Source organism: Haliotis cracherodii, unplaced genomic scaffold (genome assembly GCF_022045235.1).
Source record: "Haliotis cracherodii isolate W230 unplaced genomic scaffold, xgHalCrac1.p SCAF_16, whole genome shotgun sequence".
NCBI lineage: Eukaryota > Metazoa > Mollusca > Gastropoda > Lepetellida > Haliotidae > Haliotis > Haliotis cracherodii.
This window is the reverse complement of record NW_027266271.1, coordinates 17,605,215-17,620,435: the sequence shown is the minus strand read 5'-3', so window position 1 is coordinate 17,620,435 and position 15,221 is coordinate 17,605,215. Positions and strand designations below refer to the sequence as shown.

The 15,221-nt window shown below is 41.5% G+C and overlaps 1 protein-coding gene across 2 annotated transcripts in view; it reads left to right on the top strand.

Annotated features, from left to right (window-relative positions):
- Positions 1-14,220, top strand: part of LOC139463890 (uncharacterized) — a 29,771-nt gene extending 15,551 nt beyond the window's left edge. For both annotated transcript variants that reach the window (XM_071245305.1, XM_071245304.1), the window contains exons 2-3: positions 9,252-10,399; positions 11,356-14,220. In XM_071245305.1, coding sequence (XP_071101406.1) covers positions 9,625-10,399; positions 11,356-11,408 — 828 coding nt within the window. In that variant the 5' untranslated portion in view covers positions 9,252-9,624 and the 3' untranslated portion in view covers positions 11,409-14,220. The remainder of the gene's footprint in view (positions 1-9,251; positions 10,400-11,355) is intronic.
- Positions 14,221-15,221: the final 1,001 nt, after the last annotated feature.

Below are 15,221 nucleotides of genomic sequence, written 5' to 3'. Positions count from 1 at the left end.
GAAATTGGGATCGATGACATGCATCAACCAAGTCAGGGAGCCTGACCACCCGATCTCGTTAGTCGCCTCTTTCCATAAGCATAGTCGCCATGCATGGGTTGCTAAAGACCTGTTCTACCCCGGATCTTCACGGGGATCTGAAATCGTCCAATAACCATCAAAGAGCCAGTTCCCTTCCACTGGTTTACCCACCTGAACTAGGAATAAAACAGACCAGTGAGACCGCCTCATCTGTGTCATATTTAGATCTATGTATCAAGATTCAGACTTTTCCTTGACGTCGAACACTATTCCAGCAGCTCCAGCCCTTGGTGTCTACATATCATAACTTTATCGGTACAATCGAGCATGCACTTTGATGTGGTCTACCCTTCTAGGTACCGATCAGTGAGCAGATATAACCAAGATCATTAATACAGCGAATAATTATGGATGAAACACGTTTCTGGACCATTACGTCAGATAATAAGCGATGACGTAAGACAACGTAAACGAATCGACGTGTCGATATATAAGATATGACCGCATATGGAGACAGAGGAGGAGGCGGTCGGGTAGCCTAGTGGTTAAAGCGTTCGCTCGTCACGCCGAAGACCCGGGCTCGATTCCCGACGTGGGTACAATGTGTGAAGCCCATTTCTGGTGTCCCCCGCCGTGTAATTGCTGGAATATTGCTAACAGCGGCGTAACACCATACTCACTAACTCACAGAGAAGGGTGGTTCAGTATAGGAACTATAGTTTTCATGGAATGACTATGTAAATCAGATGCTAAAACATGCAATGAATATCCACGACGCTTTCATAATTTATAAAATATTGCTAGGGCCTATTCTCTTCACATAATACCCAAACAATTATCGAATCCTTACCGACAAACTCGAATTGATCGAATTGGCTACAATATTGAATGAGTGGCAGTTGCAGCAATATTTTCATCACGTTAAACAAAGACCTGGGCTTTCTTCAAAGCTCTCGAATCAATGTTCGCGAACTCTCATAGTAACCATGGCGGCACCAGAGCCTTAAGTGTTTACATAATGACGATAAGAGCTTGCGATAAAACGTTTTCATCAAATATTTGAGCTTGTCAACGGAAGACTTTAACAGTTCATTTCAAGGTCAACTTTGCTTAGAGTGCTTATACTATTCCTAATACTATATAAAATATTAACAGTTAGGTCATACTGCCTCCGTGGTGTAGTAAATAGCGCGTCTGCTGGGGTGCGCAATGGCTGTGGTTCGATCCCCGGCCATACCAACATACGTTAAAATAATGGTACTTGTTGTTATCCTGCCTGCCGCTCGGCATTAAAGGGATAAAGAAAGACAGTATACTGTGTCTAAATGAGGTATCCATGTTAAACTGCGGCATGTTATCTCAATGGGCTAGCATTATAAAAGTCACGACTAGTTCAAGCAGACATACACACACACGCACACGCACACGCACACGCACATATGTGCATGCACGTAGCTATAATTGCAATAATCTTGAACGTGGCGTTAAACCCATATCACCCCCATCTCATTATATGACGTCATTCTCTATATAACCGGGTCTGGTACAGGCAAACCAGGAAATGAAGGTACGTGAATGAGTGGCGACCAGGGTACAATTCTGAAGGTTACGCATAGCGAAGCGATAACTGGCCCTTATTTAGTTGCTTGATGATAACGTCACGGTTCCATGGCCGTGGTTCCGCTTTAAAGTTTTAGAATTATAATAATAGGCTATTTTATATTGCGCATGTTTCCACAACACCCAGAAGCATGCTCAAAGCTCTATTATTAATCCGTTCACTGGATCAGTGTGCTCTCAATAATAATTCTCATCTCCCTGGGGAGTATACAACCCAAGCTGCCTGTTAGGCGCTAGAAGGTTAACAACCACATTGCCATCTCATCCTACCGGGTACCCATTCACTGCTTGGTGAACAGAGGCACATTTCCAACTTCTATATGTCTATAAGTATAAGTATATGTCTATCAATTAAGCCATATTCCCTGTTGGAAATGTCACCTGCCCAAAGAGACGCCACATGTGTTGCGTGTGCTTTGGGGCGGAACCGAAGCCCTAGAAACTCTGAGGAGCCAAACTGCCGAAACGCGGTCACCCATCCAAGAACTCTACGCGACCGACGTTGCTTAACTTCACCGGACCACGGGGGCGGTCGGGTAGCCTCGTGGTTAAAGCGTAAGCTCGTCACGGCGAAGACCCGGGTTCTGAAGAGCCCATTTCTGGTGTCCCCCGCCGTGATATTGCTGGAATATTGCTTAAAGCGGCGTAAAACCGAACTCACTCACTCACCGGACCACGTGCCACTTCAGTTATGATAAATCAACCAAACTGTTCGTTTGTGTTTGCAAAATCGATATCATACGTGCTTCATGACTTTTTTATCATACAAGTGCTGTCTATAAATCAAGGATTAAAAACTTGCATTTTACAAATAAATAAAATGCCCTAGATCTGAAACCCATGGTAATGTATACAACACAAACACAGACAGTGCAACATGTGGTTGGAATAGAATTAGAAAAACACAATGACATTTTCTAATTGAATGATTTTCACATATAAATATAGATGTTCTCTCGTTCGTTGTTGACTTGTAGTAACTCACAGTTTAACACAGTCATCATGTTCCTATCCTGACAACCAATCTGTTCATTATCGATCCAGATTATGCACTTTGAATTGATCATTGCGGTTGACTAACTGGTCTATCGATGTTTGAGGTTCTTTCAACAAACCGCTTCCTTCCGAGTTGCGGCGTCCTTTATTTTATCGATATCCTGAACGCGAAGTTGCGTGACGCAATAACAAGGACATTGGGGCTTCAATGCGATACTTGATGACTCGTTCCTGTGTTACTAAACGTTTTTATATGAAGTGACTTCGTTGGGTATTGATCGTATTATTGTAGGATATTCCAACCCTAGAGGGACGAGTGAGTGAGTGAGTGAGTGAGTTGGGGTTTAACGCCGCTTTTAACAGTATTCCAGTTATATCGCGGCGTGTCAGCTTAACCCACGAGCACGGGTATGGTGCTGACAAACCTAGAAACATAATCGGGGCGAACCAGGATTCGAACCCACAATCACAGGTTTCTGACGTGACCAAGGGACGCAACACTGCACAGCGAATCGGGGCGCCTTCGACGACTGGGCAACCCGTGCCCCCCTTGAGGGACGAGTAGTAGTAGAAATATTCTATCCATATTAATGTCACAACTATTTTTGTGAAATGGCTATATGCATCTTACCGAGGCAAGGGAGTTAACTGACTGTAAAAGTCCAGTTTCCACCCTTGCCGAACTCGAGTGCAATTTCTGGCGATTACGGGTTATGTCCCTTCTATGTCCCTCCTCCTGACCAATCGGATTCCACCTCTCAAATCACTTGCACTTGATTCAAACAAAATAGCGGCGCACAGTCAAGAAAATCTGATCGATAATTAAGATTATTTTATGATAAAGTTGGTCTTACCTCGCGAAGAACATCATATCTCTTGAGCACCTTGATGAAACATCTGTCGACGCCCATTTGAAGGTACTCATGCTCTGCAAATCCTGCAATAGACCGAAATCTGCACAGCAGTCGCCATGTTGTTTATGAACCGAATGTCGATTTCATTCCGCGATTTTGATTGGACTATGTATAGACTCGTTAATCCAGCCAAAACATAACTCCAGCCTAGATTGGCAAGGGTTGAAACTGGACTTTTATCGTCAGTTAATTCCCTTGCCCCGTTGGGTTCGGCTATAAGCACCATAGGATTAAACATACGACGGGGTTCAACAAAAACCTGAAAGCTAACAATTGCTTACCCTTATAATTCACTTAATTAAAGGTATCTATCGATTGCCTTAGGCCGCAGGACCTAAACTACCACGTGACCTTCATAATTTAACAACAGTGACCACACACCGATATGGTCTCCGGTTGCAATAGCTTTCCCATTTTGACACCAGGGTCATAACTTGCACCATACGCGGACTTACGAGTAGAAAACTACAAATAGTCCACAAAGGTAAGCCTCGTTTTGAGATTAGGCAGCGTTTGAAATGAGCGTTCGATGCCTACCTTTAATACGGGAATTATATCAGGTCCTTTTTATAATGTCCTGCTAGAGTTGTTATTCTCTTCACATTCTAGCATAACAAGTATGCCACGTGACTTGTCAAGGTTATGCACGTACACAATTTTCCGATTCAAGTTCTTTCAGGTTATTTAAAACTGGAAAACATTTGAACTTCAGAAAGGGATTATGAATAATTAAGATTATTAAACTCATCGCGTTAAGATGTTGCTTATCAGTTTTGGCTGGGAAGGTGGGGGTAGCCCAGTGGTTAAGGCGTTCGGGTTCGGGCCCGGGTTCGATGCCTCACATGGGTACAATGTGGGAAGTTCTGGGATACTCGCTGTCACATTGCTGGAATATTACTAAAAGTGGCGTAAAACCATATTCAAGATTGTTATATTATTATTAAGTATAATGTTGTATAAATGTGTGTGCACACGTTTGTATTGAGGTACAGCTAGAGGCAAAAGAAACTGCTATCGTAACAATTTATCGATAACCGAAATTACTTGTTCCGCGTGTAACCATGTTTTTTTTTCATGTAAACACTTGACTAGCCTTTGTGTGTGTTTGTGACAAGTGCCACGCATGGGATGTTGCAATGGACAGTGGACTGATTTTAGTAGAGATTTGTTAATCTTATAATGGAAAGGGTGTTGTCGCTTTTATTAACGGATTATACACTCTTCACACCGAACACAATAATCCGAACACCTCGACATTTCGTTCTCTTTCAAAACTGTTTACTTCCCGTACAAGGGCCGGTCGGGTAGCCTAGTGGTTAAAGCGTTCGCTCGTCACGCCGAAGACCCGGGCTCGATTACCGACATGGGTACAATGTGTGAAGCCCATTTCTGGTGTCCTCCGCCGTGTAATTGCTGGAATATTGCTAACAGCGGCGTAAAACCGTACTCACTCACTCACTCACTTCCTGTACGTGTCACTATAATTTACCACCTTGAAGATCCTGGTTAGAATTGGTCTTCAGCAACCCATGCTTGTCGTAAGAGGCGACTAACGGGATAGGGTGGTCATGCTCGCTGACTCGGTTGATGCATGTCGCATCCCAATTGCGTAGATCGATGCTTATGATATCTAGCACTGGATTGTCTGGTCCAGACTCGATTATATACACTGTCAGGCGTCATATAAATGGAAAATTGATGCGGCGTTATGGTCATGTTTTCTTATAGCTTAAATTGCTTTAGGTTAAACCTTAAGTACACTTTGAATCTTCAAAGAAAAGAAATAAATAATATGCTTTTACATTAGTTTGTATTTCACAGAACTTTTCATTGTTGTTTTTTTGTATTGTTCAAGTTAACAAGTGACTGTATCAGTTGTGTAGTCTGACAATATAACAACTCTTATGAGGTGGGTAAAACGAAATGAAGTGCAGAAAAGCTGGTGCCACTTAAAACCCCTGCCTGCATTGTGTTGGTGTTGTTTGTGATGGCGTTTGAGTTTGCGTTGGCGTTAGTGATGGTGTGGTCGGTGTTGGCGTTGACGCTTGTGATGGTGTTGTTGGTGATGGCGTTGGCGTTGGCGTTGGCGCTTGTGATGGTGTTGTCGGTGATGGCGTTGGAGTTGGTGATAGTGTTGTTGGGGATGGCGTTGACATTGACGTGGGTTTTGGCGCTTGTGATGGTGTTGTTGTGATGGCGTTGACATTGACGTTGGTATTGGCGTTGGTGATGGCGTTGGCGTCGGTTTATATAATAGTGTATCCCAACAACGCCTGTTTTAGATATCATTTATGCAAGCTTACTTTCATCTGTATGCTTTCTACCTGAAAATGTCTTTGATGATGTCAACATTGCGACGATTAGGCTTTCTTTGTGTTTGGGTGGTCGCAAAACTAACAAGGCATTAAGGTTTTTACCCAACATCGAACTGTCCCCTTACTTAAGGTATTGAAGCACACAGTCTTGATTTCTCCACAACCAGGTCGGATCAATGTATGTGAACGCATTAGCAGAGGCTATGGTCAATCTATGGATGGTATTGTTCCCAAGGTTACTGTGTTATATGATCAATGCGAATGTATTGATAAAAGTACCTGCAGTCATTGTCACGCACTAAGAATTTAGTGAAGACAAATACATAATACACTTTAATATGCCCAAGAATACAAGTGTTAATATTGTAGATACTCTCGTCAATTACAGAAACTTGTGTTGGGAGAATACGTAGTGTATGCGGATGTCATAAAGTTGTATGTAGAGGATGTTTAGTGGATGTTATAAAGTTGTATGTAGAGGATGTTTAGTGGATGTTATAAAGTTGTGTGTAGAGGATGTTTAGTGGATGTCATAAAGTTGTGTGTAGAGGATGTTTAGTGGATGTTATAAAGTTGTATGTAGAGGATGTTTAGTGGATGTCATAAAGTTGTATGTAGAGGATGTTTAGTGGATGTTATAAAGTTGTATGTAGAGGATGTTTAGTGGATGTCATAAAGTTGTATGTAGAGGATGTTTAGTGGATGTAATAAAGTTGTATGTAGAGGATGTTTAGTGGATGTTATAAAGTTGTATGTAGAGGATGTTTAGTGGATGTCATAAAGTTGTATGTAGAGGATGTTTAGTGGATGTCATAAAGTTGTATGTAGAGGATGTTTAGTGGATGTTATAAAGTTGTATGTAGAGGATGTTTAGTGGATGTTATAAAGTTGTGTGTAGAGGATCTGTCGCGTATGCGGATTATCTGTCGTGTATGTGGATGTTATAACGTTGTGTGTAGATGATCTGTCGTGTATGTTATAACGTTGTGAGTAGAGGATCTGTCGTGTTTGTGTATGTTATAACGTTGTGTGTAGATGATCTGTCGTGTATGTTATAACGTTGTGTGTAGATGATCTGTCGGGTATGTTATAACGTTGTGTGTAGATGATCTGTCGTGTATGCGGATGTTATAACGTTGTGTGTAGAGGATCTGTCGTGTATGTGGATGTTATAACGTTGTGTGTAGAGGATCTGTCGTGTATGCGGATGTTATAACGTTGTGTGTAGATGATCTGTCGTGTATGCGGATGTTATAACGTTGTGTGTAGATGATCTGTCGTGTATGCGGATGTTATAAAGGCGTGTAGATGATCTGTCGTGTATGCGGATGTTATAACGTTGTGTGTAGATGATCTGTCGTGTATGCAGATGTAATAACGTTGTGTGTAGATGATCTGTCTTGTATGCAGATGTTTTAAAGGCGTGTAGATGATCTGTCGTGTATGTGGATGTTATAACGTTGTGTGTAGATGATCTGTCGTGTATGTGGATGTTATAACGTTGTGTGTAGATGATCTGTCGTGTGTGTGGATGTTATAACGTTGTGTGTAGGTGATATGTCGTGTATGTGGATGTTATAACGTTGTGTATAGAGGATCTGTCGTGTATGTGGATGTTATAATGTTGTGTGTAGATGATCTGTCGTGTATGCGGATGTTATAACGTTGTGTGTAGATGATCTGTCGTGTATGTGGATGTTATAATGTTGTGTAGAGGATCTGTCGTGTATGCAGATGTTATAACGTTGTGTGTAGAGGATCTGTCGTGTATATGGATGTTATAACGTTGTGTGTAGATGATCTGTCGTGTATGCGGATGTTATAACGTTGTGTGTAGAGGATCTGTCGTGTATGTTGATGTTATAAAGTTGTGTGTAGAGGATCTGTCGTGTATGTGGATGTTATAACGTTGTGTGTAGATGATCCGTCGTGTATGTTATCACGTTGTGTGTAATGTACATGCCAGCCAGCATTGGATTTAATTCATTGGAGCTTATTCGCTAGTTTCTCTAGTTCAGGTGACAGTCATATTACACATCGGAGTCTGGCTGCAGTCGTGACCTTATATATACATGTTGCTCGATAGCAAATTGTTTGCTGTTCACTAAATCTGCTGGCATGGTGTACGAACTATATGTGGAGGGATTGTTCGGTATTCGGTTGACAGCAAAATAATGCAATGTCACCACTGTCTGAGGTATACAATCTAATCAACAGTATAAGCTGGGTGCACCCGATGTGTTTGAATAAGATAACAGCCAATCAGGTTCCCTGTAGATCCGAGTATGTTGCACATGTGTCTCTCCCCAACTGGTAGGAATACCATATATCCAAGGACCACGGCTATGCTTTCCTTGCGACTAACAATCAGTTCATGATCACATCAATTTCTTATGCTCCTTCGGGACAGTCAACTTCTACAAGATTTCTCTTTTGTATACGAATAAATACTCGTGAATAAATGATCTCTCTCACCTGAATGGTAAATGATCGATAGATCGATGGACCTTGCGAACAGTTACTTTGATGTTAGAACTGAATAGGCTTTTACAATGACGATGATGACCACTATCTGGTCAACCGACGCCGCAGTTGAGTAATAGTGAGATGTTTTTGAAAAACGCTTTGAGCATCAACCACTGTAGGCAGAAACATATAACACGTCCCATTTTAACCAAAGGTCCAGAAACTCTACGGTCTTTGCCCAGTCTCGGTCAAAGGTATTTACAAAATTAAACATGCTGTTTTCATGGGAACATACCAAGGAAGAAAAAATGAATTATGTAGCTGACTGTTATTTGTTTGTTTGTTTGTTTGTTGTTTAACGCCTCAGTCAGCAATACTCCAGCTATAAGAGGGCGGTCTGTAAATAATGAAATCTGGACCAGACAATCCAGTGACTGACATCATGAGCATCGATCCACGCAATCGGGATTCAGTAAGCCTGACCACCTGATCCCGTCAGTCGCTTCTTACGACAAACACAGACGCCATGGTGTAGGAAGGGTAGTTGAAAGCCGATTTTACCCCGGATCTTCACGAGTCTGTAGCCATGTTAAAGCTTTCTCTCGTCACGCTGAAGCCCCGGTTTCGAACAACGAAAGTTGTGGTTCAACAACTTGAATAAATTTATTGGAAATGCCATTTTTCCGAGTCTCGACTATCTGGTTGTGATGAAGCTGACGGTTCCAATACTCGAACAGCGAACAATATTCCAGTTGTCATGGCGTTTCATGTCGTAATGTCACGGGTGGTGTCGGGGTAGGTGTCATGCGGGATTTCATGGACTTGGAGATAGAAATGTTGTATTAAGTTTGCAGTTGTCCTGCCACAAATGCTTGACGATACATACATGTTTAACGTAATGTTTTCCGTCCTTCCACAGGAGTCGAAGCCGAAGAAAACTTGCGAAAGAACATCCTCCTGAAAGGAAGGAACATATTGAGTTGGCTCTACCCTTCTCGCAACCTTTACACACACATTCTCACTGGGACTTAAATGTGTTTGTGGGTGTGTGTCTGTGTAAATGTTCATCCTGACATAAACTGTGTCCCCTTTAACGATGGCGTTTCGTTGTCCCCACAACACGTCGAATTTACAAGAACGGAGTATGTACACAGGGCGATATCTGGTTCACCCATACAACTGATGAGACTGACAGTGGTTGTCGGGACAACTCCACCACAAAGGGAACTATAATGGACGGATAATGTGCGAGTGGGAATAATGTTGTCTCTTTTCTCGAGTCTACCAGGGTCATGACCAACTTCAGCACCAAGGCATTTAGCACCACGTCGACAAGTGAGGCTGTATCCCACTCCCAAGACACCAACCAGGATCTCCAAGATAAACTGCTGTGGATCCCCGGTGTTTTAATGGGCGTTGCAATGATAATGTTTCTCGGGGTTTCATTTTACCGATATCATATGCGCTTCCGCCGGAAACGGAAGTTGGCCATGGAGTATGTCAGTCTGACTCTGTCCGCCAAACGACCAAGAATCGGAGCCCCACTGTGCTTCACAAACAATCTCCGCCTAAGTGAGCTGTGTAATTCTATTCCATCTGAACAGTTAGGTGAGCAGGGTAATTCTATACACAAAGAAGAAAATGGCGACATCCATGTCAGAATTACAAACAACGAGACGTCAGATCAAAGGGCGATAACTCAATATGGCTTTACGTATTCAAATCCAACCTTTAAAACCGACATTGGAGAGGATAGTGACTCTAACAGCTTAGTAAGCGCAGAGATACACAATTCAAGCACAACAACTGTTGATCTTGCTGAAGTTGATCTCAAACTTTCTGAACTTTGCGAACAGTGTGCCTCCAAGGCCTTAGCCATGGATGCCGCGGGCCAGTCGAGGAGAACTAGTGCTGTCAGGAGTCAGTTTGCACCTATGGACGATTTTACCGAACATCGACCAACATTCAACGCCGGCGATGACTTTGAAATGATGGATGCCTTCCACGGACCGCCACGGGAACGGCGGCGAATGTCTGTGGATGTAAACCGCAACAAACGCCCAAACGGTGAGTCCTTTCTTTATAATCTATTACTATTACCTTTTGAAACATTTTGTATTTTTTGTGAAACATGCCTAAGAGACACGTTCACATTTAACTGAAGGCAGGTACCATATTCATGAGCGCAACAAGGCAACATTATATGATAAATGCTATTTTTAAACAAATAACCATGGAGAACTTTTAGATATAGTAAGACTTCGATATAGTAATTAAATACTTGCGAACAAACTACGACAAGCCTGAGCAGTCTGTCCACATGTTGAGAGGTGAAGATGATTAGTCGAGTGCTGAAGGTGCTGGCGCTGGGTCGATTCCAGACATGGGTGAAAGGTGTGAAGTTTATTCTGGTATCTCCCGCCGTGATATGAACTGAATTGTTTTACTCATATGACCTTGGTGAGATGTGCAAGGCTCCAGATAACCTTTTAAGCAATTGAGTTTTTACTCTCGGGTTTCTATCTTAATAGTGTTATTACATTTTTCATCGGGTGACCAATGTTTTTCACTCATCAATTCATCACTCTATTGGGTTTTCCCAAAATGAGTGAACATTTTAAGATATAAAAAAAATGAAATAATGTTTTAGATGTATATAACTATTCTAAATATATATACTTGACTTGGAAAGTTAATTAGCTCGTAATTGTGTTTCGGAAATTAGGTCCTTTGAACGCATGCAGAAAAAGCTTCACTGGATATTTACGCGAGCTGATTTTTTTTTTTTTAATATTTTTTTATATATATTATTATTATCATTATTATTATTTTTATTATTTATTTTTTTATTATTATTTTTTTATTTTTTATTTTTTTTTTATTTTTTAATTATTATTATTTTTTTTTTTGGGGGGGGGGGGATTTTACGCATATACGCTGCAGCTCTGGATGTGTAAGCCGCTATGGCCATGAAGAGTTCATCACTGCCTGTATTGAATGAATGTCTCTGTGCCTTCTCCCAGGTACACTGGTTCTGTGTCCCCTCTGTTTCGCTGGAAAGACTCATCACGTATGAAAATGGATTCATTTGTACTAACATCTTCTGTTGCAGTCACTAACTGTAGTAGTTTTGCAAACAGCTTAATGTACTAACCAGCATTAAACCCGATACTCACAATACGATTCATTGTCAGGGCTGGGTTCGTGCTCAAAAGGTGATATTGCTGTGCTAACACTATTGAATTATTAATGCTGGCAAGGATATTACATAGCAAAATACCCACACCCTTCGCCTATAACATTCATCTATATACTAGTATCTATATCACACAAACGTATGATCAACTTAACTCGGAGGGCATGAAAACGATTTTTTCAGCAAATGCCAAAGAATAATAACTGTGTGTCAGTGACGTTGTGTTTGATTGTGTCATACCTAAATACACAGGACAAATTCATTTCATTTTTGTGTCCAGTTTTTTAATAAAACAAAAATTCGATTATGCGTTTTCAAAATGTATCAGTTTATAAACGAATGTGATATGTATGTTAAAATCTGGCAAATTTGTAATTAAATGCTAAGAATGACCGTGGATATGAAGGAGATTTACTAACATCTTCCCTGCAATGGAATATAGCCGAACTATTTTTTGTTCATACTCTATTCACTCCCTGCAATGCCTACTAACTCCTTGTCTTGTCTGAATAATACGTCCACGTGTGTTAGTACTCCCACATTAAACATGCGTGTCTTGTGCCTTTAATCGTTTACGTTACCTTGACAACCATTGCAGCCTTCATTAGCGTAAACGTTATTAATAGGACGCGAGTTCAAAAACAAGACGTGTTGTTTTCCTGAATATTTTACGGTGCTTCGGAAGACAGGAACATTGCACGTTCAGTTGACGTATCTATACAACATGTATGCGGGTTACTTACTTAAAGTACTTCACTATAGATCGTGTATAGATAGCCCCGTGTTGAGTTCTTCATACAACAATGTTCTATAACAAGTAGTGCCATGTTCGTATTATTGAGCTTAAGTTTTTTTTTAGATATATACCCGCATTCTCCTCTCAACTAAGTGTGTTGAATTGTTATAGTCAACATGTACGATCTCTTGGAGCATGTGCCACCGTCATGTAAGCTACCTGAATGTTAACATAAGGTGGGCGGTGGGGTAGACTAGTGGTTAAAGCAATCGTTCGTCACGCCGAAGAGCCTGGTTCGATTCTCCAATGAGTGAAGCTTATTTCTGTGACCCCCGCTGTGATATTTCAGGAATAGCGTGAAAAGCGGCGTAAAACCATACTCACTCTGATATATACTAGGGGACATTACTCCCATCAATGATTCGTTAATAAGTCAATTGTAGTCCATGAGGTTTCACTGCAACCACGACCGCTCAGACTGCCAGGGTAGTGCTGAATAATGTTCAATGTATCAGGACCGCCTCCGTGGTCTAGTGGTAGAGCCGCCGCCCGGAGAGCGGAAGGTCCGGGGTTCGATCCCCGGGCGCGTCATACCAAAAGTCGTCAAAAGAAGGAACTTGTTGTTACGCTGTCTGGCGCGCGGCAGTAGGGGCTAAAACAAGGACTGGTCGAGTCAGTATGCTGGCTGAGTGGGGTATTCATGTTAAACTGAGGTATGGTATCTCAGTGAGCTAGCACTATAAATCGGCATCAGTCCGGACTAGTAGAACCCCATTTCACCTCACCTCAGTGTATCTAATGGGCTTCTATTTAACATGTTTAATAGCTGACCTCAGCTTTTATCATTTATGGCGCATCTAGCTTCGACATATCTTGCTTGTTTTTAACATCAGTAGCAATCCTGCATATCTTGCATCTAAAACATATACTACTCCACTTTAGATAGGGATACTTCTTATCGTTCCATGTTGCACAACAAATGATTCTCATGTCAAGTGTCTGTATAAATAGAATGACATATCTAATTATCCCTACCAAAAGTTGAGTAGTATATTCAGTTATTGTCACAAAAATGACAAGCTCCATATAACATATTTCATCTTGGTGACACACGAGAGCGTACAGATGAAACAATGAGAAATTGCGAGGCATGTTTTCCACAAGCAGGTCTGACATTCAAGGGAGATAACTACGCCTGACTTGTCCTGACTTGGGATCGGCGAGCGACGTTTTGGCAAGTTTCGTCCATCTGCAGCTGTGTTTTTAAGATGCACTTGATCATCTGTTTATTGTCTTTGAACTTTTATCATCTGTTCCGAAACATAGATGGATTTAATCAATGTTTTCGATCACATTGGAAACACAATGTAATAATTATAATTTCCTGCCTCATATGAAGCAATCTGCAATCCATGTTTGACAAAGGACATTGTATTAAAGTACCGATTGCCCAGGTGTGTTTGTTAGTATTCTCAGTGGTAAAAAAGTGTCCCTCCCTTATCATTTTTTAGATAAGAAACATTTTTGTTTTGCAGTCAAGCAGATTATCTCCACAACGAATCAAACCCGTGAAGATTCGGGTTAGACCAGATCTTCACAAACCCATGCCTGCTGTAAAAGGCGACAATGCTTGTCGTAAGAGACGACTAACAGGATCGGATGGTCAGGTTCGTCAACTCGGTTGATACATGTCATCGTATCCCACTTGCGTGGATCGATGCTTATGATGTCAGTCATGGATGGTCTGGTCCAGGCCCGATTATTTACAGACCGCCATTATATAGCTGGAATATTGCTGAATGCAGCGTTAAACAAAGAAACAAGCAAGCACAACCAAATCAAAGCTTTCGACACCACTCGTCCCTTTCCGTAACCTGCAGAGCTTGTTCCGAAAAGACACGAATAGCTAGTGAAGTACAACAAGGGTTGCATATATACAAGGTAGTGCACGTCGAATAAACTCTTTACTCTGACAAAGTTACCTCCCCATTTGTTTATCCGTTTTCAGCCTTCGTCACCGTTCGCGCCTTTCCGTGAAGGGCTTGTCCCGGAATGGCACGCCTTGATGACAATATGTTTTCAGACTAAAAAATAAATAAGAAACTACACAAGAAAACTAAACATAACTTGTTTTGTTGAGAAACATGTTTATCACATCTCGTAACGTGACGAAACCGACAAATACAGAAGGGTGCGCCAATCAGAGCAAGATGTCGCCTACACACAAGACACTCCCAGTCCAGTATATCAGGTAATTAGCGGAGAATTGTAGCAGGGATAATGTACGGAAATCAAGGCCTCTTAGCTTGAGTGCAAAGCTAGTTATTTACAGCACAAGCTGGTTATTTACAGCAGAATCTGGTCATATACAACAACCATGGGAACAAATAGGTGCAACGAAGGGGTGTTTATTGCAAGTTGGATAAGCTTTCTATTACAAAGAGGGGTGGTCGGGTAGCCTAGTGGTTAAAGCGCTCGCTCATCACGCCGAAGACCCGGGTTCGATTCCCGACATGGGTACAATGTGTGAAGCCCATTTCTGGTGTCCCCCGCCGTGATACTGCTGGAATATTGCTAAAAGCGGCGTAAAACCATACTCACTCACCCACTCACTCTATTACAAAGAAAACCCCAACAGAACCCCTTTTGATTGGCCAATTAGTGGGGGTTCGGGGAGCGGGCTTTGGATTGTATCATATTTCCCTGACCAGTCCCTATTAATGTTCAATTTTATGATATTTATAATCGAAATAATAGAACTGTTAGTGTGATATTTATTTTCCTCCTGTCATCTTTTCATCTCCATCCACCGATGCACCCAAATATATAAATTAATGATAAAAAAAAGCTGTCCCATTTATTTTTTTTTTAAAAAGAAAGTAACCAATGTTTATAACTACATACTCGGGAAAGTAATGTCTTCCTTTTTGTTCCTGGTGCTTCGTGGTGTGTCCAAG